The sequence below is a fragment of the Battus philenor genome, unplaced genomic scaffold (assembly GCF_028537555.1).
Source record: "Battus philenor isolate CCGP_79_NKW_IND1 unplaced genomic scaffold, ilBatPhil1.0.hap1 SCAF_11, whole genome shotgun sequence".
In the NCBI taxonomy this organism is placed as follows: Eukaryota; Metazoa; Arthropoda; class Insecta; order Lepidoptera; family Papilionidae; genus Battus; species Battus philenor.
Window position 1 is genome coordinate 7,258,099 of NW_027181673.1, and position 25,723 is coordinate 7,283,821.

At 32.4% G+C, this 25,723-nt stretch overlaps 1 protein-coding gene across 1 annotated transcript in view; it reads left to right on the forward strand.

Annotated features, from left to right (window-relative positions):
• Positions 1-25,723, forward strand: part of Atf3 (Activating transcription factor 3) — a 64,068-nt gene that overhangs the window by 35,048 nt on the left and 3,297 nt on the right. Inside the window, exons 2-5 of the mRNA XM_068772126.1 lie at positions 14,058-14,533; positions 19,421-19,510; positions 23,397-23,555; positions 25,122-25,280. Of these exons, the coding sequence (XP_068628227.1) occupies positions 14,270-14,533; positions 19,421-19,510; positions 23,397-23,555; positions 25,122-25,280 (672 nt within the window). The 5' untranslated portion in view covers positions 14,058-14,269. The remainder of the gene's footprint in view (positions 1-14,057; positions 14,534-19,420; positions 19,511-23,396; positions 23,556-25,121; positions 25,281-25,723) is intronic.

Here is a 25,723-nt window from a genome sequence, read left to right on the forward strand (position 1 = left end):
ATATGAACAATAGCCAGTACATCATTCAAACTAATTGCTTTATTTACAGAGGTTTTCTTTTATTATTAAAATAACATTAGCCATGAACATGTGAACATCGTTTCCTTTTATCTTAAGCGCGTACATAAATATTTTTATATCGTAGCAATTAGCGATAATTTGTTTCCTATTCGAGTTTATAGCTAGCATCTGTAATACGTTTATAAAGTGGCTATTAAGGAATTGATTAAGTCTTCTACACAAGTTAATGTATAGCAGTTATGTATTAAACTTTATATGGAGTCTTATATTCTCACATATTCCACTATTACTATGTAAAAGTGTGCATGTACTCGTAAAATAAAATCCTTTGTTATTATATATAGATATTAAAGACATTATTGGAATAGGTCATCAGAAAATTAAAGAAAGGCCTATCAAAATTTGAAAAGAACTATTATTTAAAAGGACTTTAAATACTTTTTTACTCACTAATTTCAAATTTCATATGACTAAAATTATGGTATATTATATAAAGTTCTTAAAAAACCATCTTTACAAAAAACGCTTAGCTCCTATCATTTCGTTTTATTCGTAATATTAATTATATTATGTTATAATTATACTTTAGAAAAAGACATCCCATATGGTAAAAGAAACAAAAAGATGAAAACACAATTCCAAGCCACGGTCAGACCTGTCGTACTGCTCTAGACGTGTTCCTTGTCGAAACCACCATAAAAGCAGGAAACTGTGATACATAGAGAAAACCTAGAGATAAAACATAAAAAGAAAAAAAACACAGTTACTGACCGGCGTGACGTGACCGACTGTAAATAGAATTGACATTTTTCATTAATTTTTTTTTGATAAATAAAAATTAATAATACTTTATTTCAGGATACACGAAATTCGTAAATAAAGACCTGGTATATTACATATAATCTGATCAATTATTTATATGAAAATCTTGAATATGCGTAAAGAGCAAGTAAAAAGTAAACATACTCTGTCTTCATGAGCGAAGGTTTGTGCCGAAACGATTGAGAAAAAATTCAATATAATATTCAGTAGTCATTCATCGATGACTACATAATGCAATGATAATTGTTGTTCATACAATAAATTATAATTAATTCTAGAATTAAAACATAAGCAATATAGAATATTAGTTGTCATCTTGCATTTTGTATTTGTTATAATTTTAAACTTTATTTTACAAGCTTGAATTCAAATCGAATTATAATGTTTATAATTTAACTATCTATTTAGTTACCTACTTTTTTAATTTATGTTATAAAGGAATTATTTAAGAATATTTTTTTTAATATTTGAAGAAATCCCGTAGTACCCATGTTTGTTGAATTGATATAAAAATATAGTTTGTACTCAAAAAATAAACTTGACTTTACGTAATTCACTTTAGATAATACAGTAGTGAGAGATATCACAAGAATCGAACAGAATAATTTACAATAAAGTTAAAACGTTAAGTGCTTCAACCCACATGCCATTGAAAATAACTAATATGTATTTTTCAACAGTAATACACTACTCGATTTTCTTGTAAAACATATACGATTCTATTTACACAATCAATTTATATTTAAATTTGAAGGCGTGGGTATTAAAACTGTACACACATGCAAGTATATGGTTATATTAATATTTATAACAACTTAATAAAGTAAAATAACTATAATCTATATTGATCAACTCGTTCTACCTTAAGTAGACTATCCCTTAATTTAGCCGTCCATGTTTGTTCGTCTGTACGTCATGTGTTTGTATAATTAAATCTTTTTTTTGTAAAAAAAAGTTATGACAAATGTCAAATATTTGTGATACATTTAATTTTGTTATCGAAAATATTTTTAATGTGGATAAAAAATACTAAAATTAAATAGTCCACTTTTTAAAAAAAAAACTGTCCCAAGCCCTCTTCGTGACCTTATTAAACCCTGAATTATCACTATCATCATCACTAATTGAAACCCTGTCTTAGCTGATTTCAACTTGGTGAAAGGAATTTCTTACTAAATTTCAAGTCTCAAGGCGGTTAAGATGGTTCCATAGTCAATCATAAATATAAAATAAATTATCTATATCATCATATCAGCCGATAGACCTCCCTCACAGATCGCCGAATATGACCGGACTTGGGCTGTCCGCATAAATAGGTTGAAGTCTTTTGTTTTTGTTTATGTATTTACATAGATAGATAGATGAAGTTGGCAATTTGAATGAATGAATGTATATACGAGTATGTAATGAATTTGAGTGAATAAAGTAGGGTATTATTTAGTAGTAAATAAGCAATGCAAACTTGTTTTAGTCTTTAAAAAATTTTTTAGTACCTATGCAATGAACTTAGCCAGTCTAATTCAGGTCACGTTTTCGTAAGATGTCTTAGTGAGGCTAGCAACTGCTTGCGACAACTTGAAATTCACGTATCGTGATATGTTATAAAGTTCAGTGGACTGCTTCACACCAAATTAAATTCCGTAGAAATATTGAATGTTGTTAAAGTCATCTTGTACTATGAATTATTTGCACATACATACTATATTGTAACTCTTGATTGGAAGGATGCTTGTACTATTATAACCATATGGTATATATTTTCGTAATGTTTGTCTATGTTCATCTTCGATATATAAATGTGCTAATACGCTATTATCACTAAGATCTCAGACTAGACTTTATTCTATCAACTTACGGTTACTTTATCTCATTACTTAATAAAGCGTCATTCAAACTTTACATTGGCGGTTAAATTTTAAACCAAGATGTAGTTACCAGACAAGTATTACAATTATTTAAGTAAGCGTGTGCCAATCGCAGTGCCGTACAATATTTTGTATTTTAAAATCATAGTTTGACCACGTAAGACCGGATGGTGTAAGACTTCATCGTCATCATATCTGCCGATAGACGTCCAATGCAAGGCATAGTCTTTCTCCAAAGATCGCGACAATCACCGGCCTTGCGTCGCCCGCATCCAGTGACTTCCCCCAAACTTGACTATATCGGCGGTCTACCTAGAAGGGGCCTATCTACGCCACGTCTGCAGACTTGGCTCACAATAACCGGTGTTATTTCCTGCGAGTTTTACTATTTTTGTTCTATAGTTCAAATAGAATAGACGTTTGTCTTCCATCTCACCTGATGGAAAGTGTAGATGAAGACGAAGGTAGTACACGCCCATCCAAAAGAAATCTGTTCACTCTACTCTTAAAGGCTCCAGAGTTCAACTTATCAGGAAAAATAGACCCAGGTAGGTCGTTCCAAATCTTGGCGACTCTCACCAAAAACGAGCTGTGAAACCGTTAAGTTCGACTTTTGGGTATGTCAACTATATCATCGGTTTATTGCGGAGAGAGTGTATGACTTACCACATACATATATTTACTTGTGTCTCTAAAAGCAGTTTCTTTTTTTACAAAACTCAGTTTAATCAATGTGCATACAAAATCGAATTACACAAATTGATATTCCGCAATTAAAACAATAGACATAACGCATTTCCTTGTTGCAGACATTTGATTGCAATAAAATAATAATAAGGCCTCTAGAAACGGGTAAAATTTCCTCAATTTGGTTTATCAAATGACATTGAGTGTGAGTTAGACACGTTCGGGTGTGGGCTGCATAGATTAGGACACAGACCGCAAATAGGTCACGACGTACAGACGTGAGCCGAGTGGATCGTCGTTCTTTTTTATAGCAATTCCGATTTTATGTGTTCATATTATTTAACGCAGACATAAATTAACTGCGTGCCATATAATTTTGGTAAATGAACTAAAGTAATTTATAATAAAAAAGCAGCTGCTCTTTGAGGGTGTTTTAACACGAAAAAAATATTCTGACCGAGTATAATATCTGTAAAGGCTGTAGTTGGAAAAGATATTTTTTTTCCTAAAAACACCGTAAGGGAAGTTAAGGATAACTCTTTTTGAGAATGGGATTACATACAATCCTTTCTTAGCTGAAGTCTCTAAACGTTATGTTTCTACAGATATCGTGATGAGTCAGTACGTAGATGAAATCTTTTTATCAAAAATTATATAGACTTGTTATGTAATGGTAATGTTTTGATGCAGTTTCTAAAGTGTTTTGGGGCGCATTTTTTTTGTTTTCCATAAATAAAATGAATATAAATTATTCGTCATAACATTCAAATGTAGGTTTCATGGTGAACATTTTGTACGTAAGTTTCAAAAGATTTATCAACGTCTGTTCTAACGTTAAATACAAAGCTACCGTAATACTTGCTACAACTGTAAATGCGGGTCATATTACTATTCGACATCTCAATTCCTAATATACCAAAACTGAACGCTCGGCGCTGTAAACATTACAAGTTAAATAATCCATAAATCATACGCCAATAGCAATATTTACGTTACCCGAATCCGAAAATACCATGCGACACGCTCGCGAGAGGTTTTTGACGATAATTTTTGTTATAATGGTAATGGTCGCCGTTGTCGACGATAAGGTTCATTGAAACCGGTTCCACGCCCACAAAATTCTGAATTTCGAGACCGAAAGCCGATTTGGCATCTTGAGAAAGTTATAATTCGAACACCCATTGTTTATCCTCATTTGCTTTTTGCATATTTTATTGTGTCAGCTATCAATGGCTACAAGTACATGGTGTTATTTTTAAGATGTGACCTCAGATTTTTATTATTCGTCGAGATGATGTGAGTATTAATGAAACTAGTTTTGCGGTTACAGAATTCTATTGTATTGATAGCATTAACACAATATTCCTTGAAATCGCACATTCGTGTTTGATCATACTGTATAAAATGTTACTGTTTAATGGACTTGAACTACTCAGATGGTCTTCAACTACTCAGAAGCTTAAAGTGTAATGTATTTAATTAATTATTTACTTTTTATTGGACATTGTCGTTTTAGCCCGTATACACCCACCACAAGGCTTAAGCCTCCCCGAAAGATATCAATGGGGGGATACATCATAATCGCCACACTTGGCAGGCGGTTTGGCAATCGCAGTCTGGTATTATGGTACGCAAAGGACGCTAGTGGCCATCTTGAAAACTTGTTTGTGGGCAGCGGCAAACCTATATAAATATTGCACAAAGTGTGAATTATGAAAGATTGTATTCCGGGAATCGAACTTGCAACCTACGATCGCAAGTCTCGGACCTCTACCGCTGGGCTACCGCGGCTCCACTGGATACCACACAGGAAATAAAAAAATCTGTTAAAGTTGGAAAAAGATGTAGCACAAAGGTTAGTCTCGAATTTCTTTCAGATAACCATAGAACAGTCTTCGTTGATAAGGAAAAATAAGCATAAAAGATATGAATATAACATCAGTTTTATTTTAAAAAAAAATACAATGTTATTGTTTAAACTGAAAAAAATCCAGTTTAATGTTTTTAGCCTTTAATTATCTTTTTTTTTAATTTTGTTTTATCTCAAGCGCATCTAAACTTTTTATTTGCATCATAACACCAAACGACCTCGGATAGTCGTATGATTAGTTTAGTTGTTGTTGAAACATGAACGCATCCATGCAGTCACATAAAAGATCACAAGTATAGTACTTTGTGCATAATAATAGGCGTTTGTAATTATTCTCGCTCTATGAGGCTCCAGGTATTATCATTTTATAGGTTTCCTGTAATAAAATGTTGGAGGTCACAGAGAATATTGCAGCTCACCAATCAATGGCAGTTTTCCGCTTTAAAATTATTTTTTTGAATTCTTTGCTTGCTGATACAGTCCGAAATATGCACAATTATATTGAAATTGGCTATTCATAAGAAAAATACAGACATAAATAATATTTAATACTAAAAAGTAAATAATATGAAACTAAACTACACTAATTATCATAAAAAACAGAATGTTTTGAAGACCGAATTATGAAAATAATTTTCAATTAAGCTATTTCAATGTAACACTGAATCATTAACCGCAAAGCGTTTGCTATAGAACTGTAAATGTGTGTTAAATGTTCAAGGTCATTCCAAATAAGGAAACTAATAGATTTCCGAATTTTACCTTAATATAGTTTTGAGGTATTAATATGTTATCAAAAAGGATTATAATTAAAATTTCTTAAAAATAATGATTATTACTATATAAATTAACACGTACGTACATAAAAGTTAAATTCAACAAAACAACTTTATTTTATCGAGTGCTCAGAATACAGAAATAAGAATATTTTGGTAAAACAATGTCATTGGGTTTATTATTAACCTTATATTTCTATAGCAATATCATGTCTTAACTCTGTAATTAGCACGAGAATTTAAGAATTTATCTTATATGTTACCCGTATTATCATCATTGTTTCAGCCGTAGGATATCCACTGCTGAATTCAGAAAATAAGATCTCTTGGAAAGGCAAGTGTCTATCGTTTTTCAATGACTTCGACAAGGTCCTGGTGACCTTCATCTAGTGGATGGGAGGTTCTACTCTGTGCTGAACCGTAGTCACCATTCCAGAGCTTTAAGGATCTAACTGCCATCTGTCTTGCGATCTATTTTGCTTCTGCACTGCCACTTCAACTTAATTGGCTTTCGAATTGGCATTCGATCTACTAATTCAAAATATAATTAACTGTAGCTGTAAAAACACCTGTTCCAGCACCGCGTGTGCTTTATTAAAACATGTAATAATGAATGTTTATCTAAATATATCCATGATCATCAACAATAATTACGTTTCGTTGTTGTAAATAATATAGTCTAAAAATAAACGTCCAATTTATTTCAAACGTTCTCATGATGTTAATAATCGAATACTATAACTATAAAATTATCCATTTGAATTATTGCCATGTCAATTCTAATACGTCAAACGTGACTACACATAGCCGGCTCATTTAAACCTGCTAAGATATAAATCGGTGAAGGTTGGATTCGAGTTATTCATTTACTATTTCCATTTAACTAAATGTTGCTAAATAATTAATGGTATGAGTTTACGCTTATGTTACCATTTTGCGAGGTGATTGGTTATAGTTTACACCTATATTTTTTTAACAAATGACATTTGTTTTTATATGCTTTTTATAAAAATTCTATCGTTTTACAAATATAACAATATATAGGTGTATAGTTATAGATATAAAAGTTTTAAAGGAGCGAATAAATAGCTCATTTGTCAGCAAAAAGCTTTTACAATCACTCATATCAGATTCTTGCTCTTTCACTTTCAAATATGTTACATTAATTGATTTTCTCTAATCTCTGACAGGCCGAGTAATTCTGGTAGCTTAAAGTCTGCAGGCACAGATCTACAGACAGATCAGAGTACACAATACATAATCAATAAATCTTATACATTATTATTACGTTATTTATTGTTTTCGCATTTCGTATACTATACGTTAATTGACTGCAAATGATCTATGCATTCGCTTCTATAACATTTTAATACCTCCAGCCAATCACTGTGTATAAAAAAAATGTTATAAAGTTCTATTTACAGTTTCGCAGACCTTTGTGCTATTAAATATTAAGATGAAGAGTAAAAAATAAAACAAAATTGTTTCAAATAATAAAAATACTGCTACTAAACCGGTTTCTAACACAGTGACAACATATTTAGCGTAGGAATAATAATCTCTATATGAAGTTACAGGAAAAGTCTGTTGACGGGATTCTACCTCGTAAGGGAACATACGTTTATAATAATAATAAATAGACACTGGCATTAATTTATTTGTAGTGTCAATACCACGCACAGAACACAAAAGCAAACTCGTGTAAATATTTAAGTTAGAACAGGATAGGAACCACCAAACACACATGTTAGCTGACACGCACATGGTTCAAATGCAAATTTTTTTCGTCTGCCACACTATAGATGTGAAAATCGAGTGAACAATGCCTTGCCAAACTTCCTTTGTTCCTTTTACGCCGACATGTATTTGACGATACGTATAGGTAGACTGGCGCCGTGGTACATACATAAATATCGCTAGCGATCGTTTGCGCGCAGATTGGACATTTCACTGCTTTTAAGTGTATACCGTACGATGATATTTAAATTTAATTTATTAAACAAAGACTTTGTTCTAAAATATTTAACATGTATATGTCAAGTACGTTCCAAAAGTAGAAATTAAAAATATCCAATAAGGTTATTTAATAATTATATAGAATGTTTGGTTATAGGTGTTGAAGCTTTAAAAGGGTGAATTAATATAATATAACTTTAAAATTTAATCCAATACAAATTAAAGTAACATATAAGGTGTTTGGTAATATGTATAAAAGCGTGGTATAAGTGTAATGTATGGTACACCCTATCCAAATATCAATGATTACAAAAATAACAAATAACATCATGATTATATAGTAATAAAAATTTTCCAAAATTGGGATTACTGCATATTAAAATGAATTATTGTTTACTATCTGTCCCTGCAGACTTTGTACTGCAAGAAGTTATTAGTCTGTCAAATTCTAATAGAAAAAATAAATTAATGTAACACATTTCAGAGGTGGCGACTTTACAAAAATGATTTTGAAATAGGTGTATGAGATTTACAGCTTTTTGCTGACGAATGTGCTATACATTCATGCTAAAGCTTGTACGCCTATAAAAAAGCGCCGTGTATAGCAGATTTATAAAACCAATCAAGTAAATATAGACATGTAAAGCTATTCTTATTTACATTTTCATTAATTTCCATCACTTTCTATATTAAATTTATAATATTTTATTTTATTTATTAGTGTATTAAAATAAAGAAACAATAAAATATTATAATTGTAAGCATTCAATTGCCTGGAGGCAAGACCGTCGTAGGTTGAAACAACACACGAACGATACAAGAACGCTTTCAATATTCTGTGGTATGGGATTTGCATCTGTGTGAGTTAGTTTTGGAACACACCCACCATCCGACGCGCCAAAATTGCGAGCGATAGAGTTTTTGCCCGACGTCGAGTGTCAAGGACAAGCGCGTCTGTTGCTACGTTCAAAAACGAGTGCCCACAACCGCACGCTTTATACTTAATAACGTCTAATATGAAACTTGTTGAGGACTCATTTCAAAATGTTTTTACAATTTTATTAAATATTTGAATTTGAAAACCAATTTCATACTTTTTATTTATTTATTTGATACTAAATTACAATATCACATTATGCAAGTTGATTAGTTATCGATGTAAACGGTTTAACGCTTGACTACCTGAGGCAGTAATTTTGACTGGTTTTCAATTTCAGTTAAAAAACAATAGTTTTTAGAATTTTGTAACTTTTTGTACAACATATAAATGCGTTTATTGATCACTGTAGTTGCCCCCCCTTTAATTATTCCTTAAAAGAATTCATTTACACTACCTGTAAAATTTTTAAATAATCAAATGTCTTTTGTTTTTGACTTTTATAATACAGTCATTTCGACTGGTTTGAGGCAATATTGGTGTACGGTAAGTCTCCGTTTTTCCAGTGTTAAAGAGAATATAGCTCATTTATGAGTGAAAATCTTTTTACACACATTTACAATCACCATGTATAAAGCGATCACTCTAAAATGTGCCTCATTCATAAATTTTCAATTGTAATGCGACAGGACAGTACAAAGTCTGCATGGACAAATAGTAAACAATTATTAATTTCAATATGTACTAATCTGAAATATGATAACGCTTTTTATTACAATAACACTTGTTATTTCTTAAAACATTTATTTGTGGATTCTTCGTACATTAATTGCCAGAAAATGAGCTTTACATTCACCCCTTTAAAGCTCATCGCGTCTTTTTTTCTACAGCCGGACTATGGTTACACAATATTATAGCAAAATCTAATTTTCAAATTATTCACATTATGTAAAAATATATTTCCTTTGCTTTTTATAAAGACCTGTTTTGTTTCCATGATATAACGTTTTAATTACTATTAGTGTATTAGTTGTAATACTTGGCAAAATACAAATTAATGTTATAAAAAATCGTACAACTCAAAACTTTTACAAAACAATGTTAGGATAGTAGAAAATGTGAAAGCAGTTTGTCCATATGACGAGATCATAAAAGGAAATCTATCAAAATGCATCTTGTTAAATTAATGTTACCTATAAAAGACGGAAGCGACCAACAAACAACATGTTTCCAGAGGATACGTAGAAGCGTTCTCTACGTGCCATAACACCACACTGCAATCGCCAACCGTGGCTTTTATGGCATATCCCCTTAGATATCTTCGAGGGAGGCTCGGAGACTTCGGGAGGCGGGAGAGGCAGTGTCTACTTTAAATTATAAATATATATATATATATATATATATATATATATATATATATAAATTTTAAACTTAAATAATTCTTTTAAAAGTAGCTGATAATGTTTAAATAATTTGCAATATATCCAAGCTTTGTGAAATAATGACTTTCCTTTCATCTTTTCGGGATGAACTCCTTATTTATTATCCACCAAACGATCATCTATGTCCTTAATAGGTTTTTTTAATTATAAACGTAAAATAACAGACGTAAAATATACAATCTTCCGAAGTCGTAATAACTTCGAATCAACAATAATAGTCAAATATTATTCCTCCTATAATATTAATCCTCGAGCCAAGGTTAAGATGACGGTCTTAGTAAGCTAACACTAATTAAAGAGAAGAAAAATAAGGTATAAAATATTCTTCTAGTAATATGGTCAAACTAAAATTTTATGAGTACGCTAGCAATTAGCAGTCATAAATTTACAAGAGGTAAGCTAAACAACTTTTTATAACCCTAAACTGCACAAAAAGTCGGTAGGGAATGGAACGTGCTACAAATATGGGTCTCGTTCATTCACAAGTGAACCGGTTGCACAATTCTCACCTATCGCGAGTAGGCAGCCTTGTTTCTGTTTGCTTTAAAAGCTACTCGACAGTTTGCTTTTCGTAGTCGCCTACTTACATGATATCTTGCAATGTATTAACAACAAACATTGTATGAACAGAGAATTATAATAGCGTAAAGATTTTTAATATAAAATTATATAATGTAAATTGGGATTAAACTTCGTTCAACTCGTAAGAAATAGTTTAACATAAAATTTACAAATATTTATTAGAACAAAAATGAATAAATAGAATAATGCTGTAATAAAACTAACACAATTAACTTGGCACATATTAAATCGTTAGTAGCGACATGAACACAGCGGGCGCGGTGAAACTAGGTTACCCATTTCATCGTAACACCATGGCGAGCCTCAGAAACGATAAGACAAGTCCTACCATGATACAGTTGGTTAATAAGTCATTTTAGTTTTGATACGGTCGCCCCTTAGCTCTTTAAAACTCCATCCCATACACTCCCATAATACTTTTGTTAGTGGGAGCGAGAAAGAATTATTATTTCACGTATTACGAGTTGTACGGGAAAGTCGTTATCGTGTAGTTTTATGAGAGAGCTTGTCTTAAGTATTCACTTTGTAATGAATTTATTATACATGTCTACTCACTTAAAACTGATTACCATTTTCTGCAATTAAAATTCGCCTTATTTGCTTCTGGCATATTTACGAATGCTCTTTGTTAAACACTGCGCCGTCTACAACGTAATACATATATATATATATATTATGATTAAATACAACTTATAGTGAATTTAGGTACAGTTATTTTATACATACCTTTATATATCTCGTCCCACTAAATGTGGACCCACGCGTTTTGACCGGACACATATTTTTCCTTTGCCGTTTTTGTACGCGGACATCCTACAGACTGTTCGTATTTGCATATTATAAGATTATTGAATTGCCAAACCCACGCGCTGATACTGCATCAAGCTAAACAAAATAATCGGTAAATATATTTATTTACGGTCATACCCTTTTATCTCGTTAATCGTCCTTGGCATTAAATTATAAAATTGCATGAAATCGGAATTATAATTTAAACCCATGTACGTATAAATTGCTCTGATTTCTTATCTTGTACTTGACGAGGCCTTAAAAGTAAAAAAGGGACCTCCGCAACGGATTGAATTCATTGTAATATCTACACGAGCATCTAAAGCCAGAGCGATTTTGTGCGAGTCTGTTGACTATTCAACAGCGTGAACTAACCTACTTGACCGAGACTAAAGCTACAGAACAATATTTATTTAAGCTGACAAGAAATATTGAATAGAGAAGGTCTTTAGCGGCATCTTAATGTCGTGTTTGTACGAATGCGATTTATTTGACGATCAACAATCTACTGATAATTGATCTTTTTAAATTTTAGACGCCGGAAAGTTTAAATATTTCTATATTTTTAACGCCCTGCCACTGACTTCTGTAGGTTTAACATCATAAATTCATAAGAGATATAGTTATAATTATTTTTTTTAAATTTATTCAAATCCGTTTTTGCCGATCTTTACACTACTGCCTGTTAATCTGAAATTCGATTCAAAGAAAATACTCAAATTATTAGGTTTACTCTAATATTTAAATGTGTATTACTGGTCCGTAAAGGAAGCAAGTTCAATTAAAATTATCTATAAAGTTCAAGATTTCTTTGCTCTTGACATAATTTAACTTTGACATAGCATCTCGAAAAGAAACCTACTTCATTGCCATAGTTCGAATTTCTCAGTTAATTTACATGCGTATTCTTTTTAGATACATTCGTGTTGTAAATATTTGTTAATAAATCATGACTAATGAACAAATAAATATCAACGGTAATAATTTGAGAATAATGTGTGTAAGAATTCCATATTTTGAAATGCAGGGTTATAAAATTTATTAAAAATCTAGAATGCAGTTCTCAGTAATAAACATAACCTTCAAAACGATAGCCCATTCCGAGCCGCAAAACGATAATTCTACGACGGCACATTTTCCTCGCCACGATCGGAATAAGTAAAAACGTCCCCGCATCTAGGTTACTCCGGCTCCGTGCTTTATTGTGTTTACGTGTCACAGATATGAGATACAGAGATATACAGGCTGGGTCAAGGTACCAGACAGCTTTCGAGTCTCGCTATATATGGAACCAGCATATTTTAGACACAAATCATTCGTTCGGTCACGACTTGTCCTATTTATTCGTCTCGACACCCTAATTTCCACATAATGTTGTCTACTGCCAGCATCGGTGTCATGCTAATTGCTTAATCCGCGCCTGTCCTTGTGTATTATACAAAGTAACGAACAATGGCCGAAGCACGCCTCACGGAAGAGCTAAAATGCGTCGTAAAAAGCGCGTAGTTTTAATTTTATGGCTACCATTCAATTGGGGCCTGTAAAAATCGTTTTATTGGTGGCGCATCCTGGCCCCGAGGCCGCGATGTTCGGAACTCTAATTAAAAACTCGATACGGAGACTTGCGAAAGCGAGCCATGGAACTGCCCAACGCACAGTTATGAAATCCGAACGCTTCGTTATCCATTTAATTAAAACCATCAACGCTTTATTTCATTAATCATTTATTTTAAAAGAAATCACGAGCCGATTGAAAGGTTGAGAATACATATTGATCTACTACTACTAGTAATACTTGTAAATTTTACTTTGTAACTGTTCAGTAGCATGGCAAGGCTTTAAATTCAAAGGAATTTTAAACTAACAATGAATAAGACTGTTTTTCTTCGAAATCGAATCAGGAATAAGAAGATTCGTAGACAAACGATAGAAACTGATATAGCCCAGCAAATTGACAAGAAGTAGCAGTGGGCAAGCCATGAACTGATAGTAGATACTGATAGTATTGGAAATCTATGGGGGAGGCATATGTCTAACAATGGTCGTTATGAACGAAATTTATTATCTATCTATATCTATAAACGGATGAAATTATGATAGTGAATTTTACTTTTTCTACATAACATGTACTACATTATTGGTAATTGTTAATGTCATATAAATTTTAAAACTTCCCTTTGATTGTTATCCAAGCAGTAAGAGATTAGTTTCAAAATCAACTCCTATTCAATATGCGAATGATATTTCACTAAAAAAATTCAGTCATGACAAATTCTCCTCTCGATTCAGGCACAATCGAAATTTTTAAAATATTTGTAAATCAATTTCACATACGATTTTCAATAACAACAATGGTCTCTTTTGTTTCAGAAAGAACAAAACCTACAGCTACGTTACCTTCCCGTGAAGACTTGTGACACGAGACGTTAAGTGCCATTTGGAACCAGTTTACCATACAGTGATATTTATTAGGTATAGTGATAGGGTGTAGTGCGTCCGTGATATAGACATAGGTGCTAATTAATAGTTTTAGTGTTGAAAGTGACCAAAAAGAAACGAAGCTGGCTCCGTACAAGGATATCATGAATTCGTCGAGCATAAGCTCAGCTGTGCCGACCATTAAATGCGAGGATTCGCCGTCCCCGACAGCGCCTGTTGGTACGGACGGTGAAGGCGGGGCCTTCAAGATGAACATCAACGTGAACCTGAGTACCGCCATGATGAACCTCCTGGCCGCTGACAACGCGGGCCCCGCGCTACGCACGCCAGAGATCGTTAACGACGTCATCACCATGACCAATCCCCTCGACCAGTATAATTATAACGATAAAAATTCCAATTTCAAGGTAAGACCTCATGTTATTAAACTATAATTATAATTTATTTAGGAAAGCGTAGGCTTTTCTAAAGATAGCCACAATGACCAGGCTTGCGGTGCCACCGTCTTCCCTCGACCTTCAGTTATTTTTTTTTAATTCAAATTATGTTTATTCATATGGGCAATGATTATTCATAAGTGCGTGTACACTTTTGAATAGTCTTTTATTTTAAAATTATAAGTAGTAAGCAAACACCGTCGCATAATACTGATATGCTAATCGGCCAAAAAAGTTGCTCTTTTCAAATCAAATTTTACAATGTTTGATGTATTATCATTATGATATAAACCATGTAAATGTGTCAACAAACCGAGTTTCTTACATTTCGATTTCCAAAAACTCTCGATTAAAAAGAAAAGATTTACTTTATAAAATTAAGAAAACGATGGTCCAAGGTCCGAGTGTACGCATATATAATAATGTGATACATATATAATAATGTGATACATTATTATATATGCGTACACTCAGATCCATGAAGAATTTATAAGAATGATGTTGAAGCGTACCAAATTTATTTTTATTTTATCTTTGATAATGTTCTCTTTCTACCTAGCCTATTTCATACTCAGTAGATCCATAGAATATTAATAATTTAGTAACTATTTTTGCACTACAGTAAACTATTTTCTTGTTAACTATAGAACGTCGAAGAAGTCTTCTTCCAAGGCTGACGAATGCAAATATATTAATATCCATGATAATTGTGCAATAAACACATTAATGTCTTTTACATTATTGTATTAGAAATATGGAAAATTGACAGCCTACTAGATATAGTTGGTCCACAGACTTCGTGAAATAGCGTAAACTGAAGAAATACCTTTCTAAAAATGTTAATAAAATTAGTAAGTAACAGTGTTTGTGACGCAACATTTTAAAATCTTTAATTGAATTAAATAAAATAAAAGAATTTACACCCAAGCGTATTAGTGCTTATCGTTTATATGTACTTTTGGCTGGCCTTAAATTGTGCTTAAAATACCTTTATAAACAGAGATAAACAATTTCGTAATAAAATATCTTAAGTGTTTCCTTCAATGTTATTAAAACTTGTGGATTATGGGTATCCGAAAAGCCATTGAATGTTACGTGAAAGTAACATTAGTAACGGCGGAAATAATGAGTATTTTAGAGTAAAAATCAAAACTTAATTGCAGAAAATCATTTCAAAACCTCATACTACCATTTGTTATAAGTATGTCTCTGACAATAGTAATTAAATAATGAAATGACCATGTATAATATATCTTCGTTAGTGAACATAGAGAATAGCCTTACAGCAACTTTATACAAATCACACAGACGGAAACGAGACAAATCGTGAGAAGTAAGTACGGATTTATCAAGAGAGAGGTACACATAAATCAATAGATATAAAAGAAATACAGGGACGAAAACTCTTTAGATGGCATTCATAATATAAACTATATAGCCGACGGAGGCAGTCAATAACAAAAATGCAAGAAAATCTTTTTATCTCTATACATACAATAGATCTCGTAAATGACTTTTAAAATTTGGTCTATTCCAATTAAGGTAACGCAACTGTTAATTGAAATACATAAACAATTGCAAAATTCCATAGAATTATTTGAGTAATGTCGGTTGAACTTTTTAGAATAGCTTACACATAAATGGTAATGGAGTTTGGGTTTATTCGTTGGCCTACTGACCTATTTTAGCAACAAGTCTTTTTCTTTGAAAGTCGCCTTCCATCTGTCCCTTACATTCGCAGAATTATACTTCTGATATCTAAAACTCAAATAATTCTGAAAGTATCACAAACAACATAAAATATTGTATACAATGTAACAATACATTACAGGTCCAATATACCCTAAATATTATATATGTAGTATTATTTAAAAATATAAATGTTGAGTACAATTTACTGAACTGTTTGTACTGTACGTAGTTAAAATCTAAAAAAAAATTTCTTGTAAGATTCATACAGTAAACTTTTTAATAAATGCATTTAATGCCAGTATTAAGCAGCTATGTTAAGCTCAAAAGATGTCGGAAGTAATATAACAGCGTTTAAGTTTTGCAAGTTAATAAATAAATTTCCAGATATTTGAGACACCGTCAGTACGAATTAAGTAACGGTTTAAAACAAAGACGTAATAAATTACAAAGTAGGTAACTTTTATAAGCTTTCATAGCACACGACGCTTTTTATGGAAGGTAAGTTTAGTATTCAAGCTTCGCTTTATAGACTTTTCTGCTAATGACGTATTTCTTATGTGTCGCGTGTTCTTGGTAGAGATTCGTGATCATGATCACAGCTGATGAACTGACTTTATTGTCGCTCGTCACTTCTCTCTATGCAAAGATTTTGGAGTAATATCAAAGCTTTCATTTGATCCACATTGTAAAGTTCTACTGCGACTTCTTGATCATAAGCCGTTTACTATCCTCTGCATAATATCTTCTATATGAGAATGACAGAGGATGACAGATAAGTACATAGCCCGTACCGTATCTGTTGAGTTCTTCAAAGTGATTTGATAACGTGGTGCATGCGGCAGGTCATTACCTTTTATATTTACGTTGCACCGCCGGAAAGCAGACACCACGGCGCCCATGTTACAGTTGCCATCGCTTTATCTATATTTAGTTATCGTTTCAAACGTTACTAGCGGTCTAGAGATCGTTACGTCATTAAATGAATGAGATACGTACACTGTAAAATGCAACGAGGAATTTAGAGCGTAAAATGACAATAGGATAATTGTGTAATTATTTGTTAGTTGTGTTAATGTGATGGAATCGGAATAACGATTTTTGTATTATACAAAAGAATGTTCTAGATTAAAATTCCTATGAATATAATTGGATAACTGAGATATTTAAATTATAAAATAGCGCACCCGTTATGTACCCATTGCTATTAGTATTTATTTTCGTAAGCCATATGACTGTAATACTGTGATCAAAAAGTAAGGTAAACTTGTTTATTAAAATAAATTTCATCTCGTTCAAAGTAATCCCCAATAGATAAGACGCACTTTTACCTAGCTTTTTCCAATCCGCGAAACAGTAGTGTTAGAATTTTTCCGGTATAGTCTTCAAGTTTTTGACGCTTTTTTTTCCAAAAAATGTGCGATTTTAGCATCAAAAAACCGCGATTGAAACACAAAACATCCTTCAAAATGGTTTGGGCTGAGCCAAATGATATTCCAACTTTTGACAAACAAACGCTTGGCATATGTTGTAGACGGTCTTAGCAACCTTGGAAAAAATGCACCTGCCTTCCAAATGGCCTGGTAGTTTTAAATGACAGTTTCACCTTACTTTTCTATTATAGTAGTACACAGTTAAAAAAATTGTTGAAATTTATTTTGGCGTTGATTTAAAAATAATTTCAATAATATAAATTTACCGAATAACAAGCATGTTTGCGCATAACGAAGCCACTAGACTATACAAAATCAATAACATAATCAAACAGAAAAGGATGGAAGTCATTTAAATCTGTCTAAATAAACGTTGATATTTCCTGATATTTTAAAATTAATACACAGCTATGTTCGCGCGAACGAATATTATTTTAATAGGAACCTAAATAACTGTCAATACAAATATGGTCAGAAGTAATGATAATTTGTTTTAATTAATTTATCATAGAGCGAAGTTTTGCCTTGCATTACTCCATTGGTGATGAGTTAACTGCTTCAGTAAAATAAAAATTTAAAGCAACGGAAAGAACTTATTCTCTCGTTGCAATATATAACCTAGAATTTTGGCCAAATTTAGATTAATTACAAAAGTTATCTTGATATTATAGTAGATAACATTGAGTTCATCTAAAATTATCACAGTCATACGAACTAGGCATGAAAATTGTTATACTGAAGATTCCTCTGCAAAATTAAATCAAGATTGATTGACATTCGTAAAGGTACAAAAGTTAAAGTAGCAGCAGGTAGACGATACAGCACATAAAACTAATGGCAGAACACAGAACAGACGACTTTTCAGATCCTATTGGAAATCGGAATAGATCACGTACCGCTTCGTTCTGTGAAGTCGGTTCCGATAAAGCTGTAAAAGCCCCTAGGGCTAGCAAAAATAACTTCATTCGAAACAATAGTAGTAGTAGTAAATGAAATCTACTAAGGAATCCAATGCCCAGCTCTGGACATCCTTTAATGATGATCTCGAGAGATAGAAACTGTATTAACTTCACAAATTATATACGATATTTTTGCAGAATAATTAACTGAATTAGTAAGTAAAACAGGCAGCACGTTTTCGGACGCCTGCCAATGTGCTAGGAAGCAGCGTGTTAAACCGTGCTAAACGTCTAATAATTCATAGCTTCGCAGAAAACGCCTTTAATTACACGACGTAAACAATATTTAATTTTTATTGTACTAGATCTACATATTATAATGTATATTATCTATTTTTAAGGGATTTGAACATTTGGTATCAAGGTTTCTTCTATCGGTGTTCCATGTTATATTTTGATGTTTAAAAAAGCGTTTTTATATTCCTAGATTACTTGTAACATTACGCCGACGCCAATCCTGACTAGTTATTTCTGACAAGCTTATATCTCTAAGTATCCGTTAATACTGTGACTTTAAATTAATAAATAAAATTACATTGAAATACATTATTTTTGTAATGCGACAGACCCAAATGTTTTCACAGTACAAATTCAGGTGCCAAGAATATGCTTTGTTGGTTGTTTGATATAAAAATGTGAAAAATCTATATGGATATGTTTGATAAAAAATGAATGCGCATGAAGAATACGCTGAGAATCAAAGTGGAAAACATTTCATTTGATGAGTAGCGGAGAGGTGCGAATGAGCGCGATGACATTTCCCGTTGTTGTTGCAGGGCGGAAGCGGAAACGACTCCAACTCCTCGATGTCCAACGGATCATCCGCCACCTCGCCGGCCTCCGGTACTCCGCCTAGCATACAAAAGGTAACATTTAATTCACATTTATTATATCTTATCTGAAAAAACCGAACTTTCGCTGCTGTCGAAGTAGCGCCTAGCATGTCCTCTTTAAAGATAGCGAAGTACGAGGGCTTCCGTGACCTCTACATGCTACTATTTCATTGGATCGGGAAAAACTATTTCGTATGTACTTTAATATGCCATCTTTATAATAGTATTTCCAGTGAAGTCTAACGACACTAAACCGTGGTCTGTTTTCCTCATTTTCAAATTCAAAGCCACACAACTAGACATAAAGAGGGCCATGCCCGGGGTTTCTTTGGTTTTTTCACGTAATCAATAATGTGAAGCTCCGTAGACGAATGAAACTAAGTGATATGCCCTAGGAATTTTGTAAGTTGAAGTGATAGTGAGCATGTCAGGTAGCGCGCAAACAAATGGCGCCTTAAAGTTCAGGAGCGGACACCACGGACCTGCAAGCACAGCGGAAGACGTCCCTTTACAACCTGGAAATCAACCTTAAAATCATTTGAACATACTAGATAGAAACCGCTTCCTACCGGTCTTTATTATATCAAAACAAAAAGTATTGTAGCCTAATCATCAGCAATACGAAGCGTTCTTATGTGATCGCTACAAATAATTTAATCTGAGAATTAAAAAATAGTTTTTAATAAAAGCTTTTAATATAGAATTGTTGTACACAATATTGTTTTTTATATTTGAAATATATAATCAGGACACAGCGGGCATTATCGAGCTACCTTAAGTGCTGTTCAAAATATCTAGTATTTATTTTTAACGCAAAATTCGAACTACAAGTACAAAGATATAGAGAGAATCGAAGTATTTAGTGCTGCAAAATGAACATCATAACAAAACATATAATTTACCGTCAATCGTAAATAGCGTTCTCATTACGCAAACATGTCACATCCTGCATCTGTGTTTCTATTTTAACATTTCTTTAGTACACATCAAACGTATGTTTTATTCATGTTAGAGCTTATCCAACCATCTGTTATACTTAGCGATTCCGGGGAAATCAAGGCCCTACGTTAGGTGAAAACTCTAAATGATCTATTATTTTATCTGTTAAGACAAGTAAATCTGCATGTAACGAATATTTATAGACACGACCTCTTTTTCGATGTCCATGTATAACAAGATTTATTTTCAATTTAAGAGAACGAAATGTTTGACTAACCCATTTGCGATTCGGCCTAATAAGAATACTCTAAGATTTGTATAATGACGGTTTTTAAATTGGAAAATATTAAATTATTATATATAATTACATCTTATAATTATTTGTGTTTTCCCAATTACCGTAAAGAGCCTTTCAATAAGTAATAAAAGTATTATAAGCAGTACACGTGGCTGATTACTGAGGTATGATTTTCTACGTCGATTTTGACAACAATTAAATAAAAATATCATATCTCTCTAGTTTTAGTATTAAGATTTGACAGAAAACTGGCAAATCTTGAGGCATATTTTGTCAGGATTCAAAACCGCGTCTTATGAAAGCAAGCTAGTGTCTACCAGGCTACCTCTGCTAGTAATATTTATAATTTAAACATACTTTCACAACGTTCAATGAAAATGTGCATAATGTTAAAATGATATGTTATAGCCGATGCCTGGGAAGAATATATATATACAAAGTAAAACTCAGAAGCATAACTGCAGACATATACATATGGAATCATAATTTATATATATAAGACATATTCACATTTTCTGTTTTACTTATTTTGTTAATTTTAATAAAATATTGGCATAATCATTAGATTTTTCCATGGTACTATGTTATACACAAATTCAATTAAATATCTTAGTTCTCAGCGGTTAGGTTACGACTTTGTATCGGGAAAATTTCTATTATGAACTATCGAAGTCTTTTTGCGTTTCGGCGAGACAATGGGCGGACGTTAAAATGTGAGAAAAACAAACACCTCTTCGTGATTATTATAATTGCAATTGTATATAAATTGCTATTGCATTCGTCCGTACCTATTCCCGCGATTTGTACAATTGAATACAGGTACATACGTACTCGCATCTCATGGTAACCTTGTTGGAATCATTCGATCAAGGTGTTGGCCGTGAATCATTGCAGTGTAAAAAAACCAAAAGCACGATCTTTGTGTATGGCAAGAGTTATAGCATTATCGTAATAATGAATACGCCACGTGTCTGACGATGAAGGAAAAATATCACCTCAATATAAAATTCAATATTCGGTAAACTTATACAATACTTCCTTTTAGTGTCTGCCCTGAGAGGTTTTGAGATTTTTTCACATAAATCACTTTCAAAACTACCGATTTCGGTGTACCCCTTGCAACTTTTTTACCATATTCCTAAAACTGTACAATACATGTTGTACTGCATGTGTTTTAACACACATATGCAAGTTTTTACAAGTAACAGTTGTTGTTCTTAAATTATTATCTTCCACCAAACTATGACAGGTAAAGTGAAGCAAACATTTTAGTTCTTCACTATTAAAAAAGTAAATAATTTTTCGTAGATCACTAACTGTGACCACACATTTTGTTTGTTACGCTGGCTTCTGTCGAATCTCTCGTAGACCCATGGGATCCACCTGGAGTACTTTAGCAACTAAGGAGCTAGAGCTTACAACAGCATGTTAAAAATACTTACGAATCATCACAACCTACGTGTGACACGCGCTATAGCGTGGAACGTAGGAAGTTATTTATTCACGCATCGAGGTCCTGTTTATTCATCCTTATTGGTAAATGTAAACAGGGTAACTAAATGCTAATTATGTAAATTGATAACAAAAAAAGCTTACGTGTTATAAGATCGTTTTGCAAACGAAAGCGTACCGGTAACTCACGCATGCTAAACACTCATTTCTATTTAAATTTCTTGTAAATGCAAAGTTGCTTATTTTGAATTGTTTAGTACAATAATTTCTAACAAAGGCCGTATAGAAAAGTTTCAATAAGTGTTTTTATATCTTCTGTCTTTGCTTCTATAACTCTGAATCAATTGTCAAATTAATTAACATTTTTTATTGTAATTATATTAATCGTGGGAAGGAATGTTTTAATGTAAATAATTTATTATAATATGTGTAAATTAGATGTAATTTTATAAAATATTATAGGATACATAAATTTTTATTTTCATTGTAGGTAATTAAAAACGTTCCTTACAAAGAAAATTGTTATATTAAACTTATTGTAGACGGTACAAATGATAACTGGAAGCAGTCTGAAAGTATTTTTACAAATATTTAATCATAAGTTTTGTTTAAATTTTTACACATGACACGGTTTTTAAAATTGTGCAGTCTTCATTACAACTCCGATTATCAGAAACATAAACAAATCGTTAAATTGATTTTTCTATAAAGTTTATTTATAATTTCGTCGACTACATAAGTGTGTCAAGGTTAAAGACCATCGTTCAACTGCACTTTATTCAAATAAATCCAAGTTTGACTAGTAAGAACAGAATAACCTCGGTAATCTTAGAACGAAGAAACCGGATACTCGAAGTAAACAGAAGGAATGAAAAACATTTTATTTAACTTTATATCTATGGCGTATATGTAATCAATAGTTACCATTTTGATTTTTTAAGAGAAAAATAATGTTTTTTTTTTTTAATTATGGTCAGTTTATTAATAATCGTATAAATAGTATTTTAGTCATTAAGATCATTAACTTTTCTTAATTTTAGCCTTATTAATAACTTAATTTTTGAGTGAAATAATGTATGTAATTTGTTTACTTATGTGTTTTTTTTTCTCCTTTGTTTTATACATAAAATAATCACTTACTTGTCGTTTTAAAATTCTCTTTATTGTATTTGCACGTCCGTTGTCATAGATTAAGTTGGTTATTTACAATATTGTTTTTGTTTTTTCCAGACGTGCTCGGATCTCATTAAGGCTGGTTTGAAGTTGTCCATCGAGTCGAAAAGAAAGATGTCTGGCAGCGACACGGATGGCGGCCTCAAGCGCTTCAAAAAAGAGGAGAGCGACGAAGACTATGACAGCAGTCATACGCAGACAGTTAAAAATGAAGGGGTACTGTATTATTTACTAGCTGTTGCCCGTTCAATTCTCAAATCGAACGTCCTCGCAACCCCCTTGTGGGAGAATTTCTTAACATCCATTCATAGCTGATATAAATTTAGCGAAAGAAATTCCTTTTAAATTTCAAACGTCGAAGCCTTATGGTTCAAGAAATATCATGATGATTCAGCACATTGGTTTAAATCTTTTTTTATATATAGATCTTTGCACTATTTATATTTTTATTATTTTTACGTTAGCGCAAATACTCTATAACCGTTTTACAGGTGTTTTAATTTTCATTTAACTTTTTATATTATTAAATCTTTAAATCAGAAGTCTGTATATCTTTGGATAGGGGCTATAACGAGTCCAAAGGGGTGCATTACATGATACCTCTATATTTTACTTTAATACAAAACTATCACGACGCGGAATTAACACATAGGTTATGTTACTAAGTTTTATGGCATTAAATATCAAAATCGTAGTTCTACATTCTTCGCGATGATTCTTCGAATTCGATACTACATATTCATATTTAATGTGATATTCAATATACATCTTAAAGCGAATTTTGTTTTAGCTAACTCACCATCTGCAATCAGTTGTTAAACTATATTGTGTTATGGGAACTTGGGTTTTAATGTCAATTAATCAAAACACGTGGTTTTTTTTATTTAACCTTGTTGGCGTCTATAAGTAATCCAGAAGCGATCGGGTTGGGATGATGAGAATGCGTATATAGTAATATCAATACATATTTTATTACATTATATCAAATACCTTCTCCTGTATAATACATTTCGTCGTTATTGAACTGTTAAATAATTTATTATTTATTTATCAAACCGACAAAAATCTGTGTAATGTGCACATTTGCGAGATAGCATTCCGACTATTATGATGAATTGCGTATTGATTTTTTACATAAAATATTTCTATTTGACTCTCTAATGGCATTTACGATAAACTATAATCACTGAAAATTTGCTACACCGATGAGCGTAGCGTTCCTGGTGAGAAATTTATGTAATTTTACCTAAGAACGTTTTTCTTAAATTCTTAGGCAGTTAAGTTACAAAGATCTTAAAAGCAATTTTGTGTAGAGGAAATTTGTATAAATATATTTAAATGTACGTCACATGAATGATTTTTCGAAGGTGTTTAGAAAAAGATACAAATATTTAATCGTAAGAATAAATATTTGTATCATGGTTAATACTTTTAGTGTACAAATATTGGTGTGACAACGACGATATACAAAGTATTAATACCAATTACATGTTATTTAAATGCTGAACGTATAAACTGCACCAGCCAATGGTGCAACGGTGCCCTACCAGGAACAGAGAGACGAGATCGCGAATCGTTACTAAACAAGCTTTTATTGCGACCACCGATGCATTACAATTCAACGGCTTTATTGAAGTTTTATAGGCGCGCAAAGAAGGCCAGCATAGCAAATGCAGTTCCGTTCGTGACAAAACTCCCCGATCGAAAGTTAGCGAATGCGATGAGAAATTAGATATCGCGCCGAGTGTTATAACCGATGTTGATTGATTATTAATTCAACAGCTCACCCCGGAAGACGAGGAGCGCAGGCGGCGCAGAAGAGAACGGAATAAAATAGCAGCGACAAAGTGCAGGATGAAGAAACGAGAGCGCACCGTCAACCTGGTCACCGAGAGCGAAGTTCTGGAGAACCAGAACCAAGACCTCAAGGCACAACTCAAGGTTACTTGACCACATTTTCTATTTATGTTAACATTGTTTTTGGAACCATACTCATTTATTTGCGTTATTATACATTCAAGATCATGAAAAGTAACCACCTTTGGTGTACATTCTGAGAAGAATTCCAGAAGAGCCCTATTTAATAGAGACTTAAATCAGATTTAACTCCCCTTTAATAGTATTCTTCAATCTAAAGCTGATATGAGAAGACTCCACTATATACTTTATACGGAATCAACTATGGTTACATAGATTGTAATTTATTTTTTACTTGCACGAAAAAATAGGACGAAAACAAATCAGTAACAGTGTGAATAATTTGATGTTGTAAACTTATGAAAATACCATATTAACATATCAAACATGTCTCAAACAACAGACAAACATGTCTATGCGTCACGAAGATTATATAATTCTATGTAAATATTTTTAAAAAATCTGTG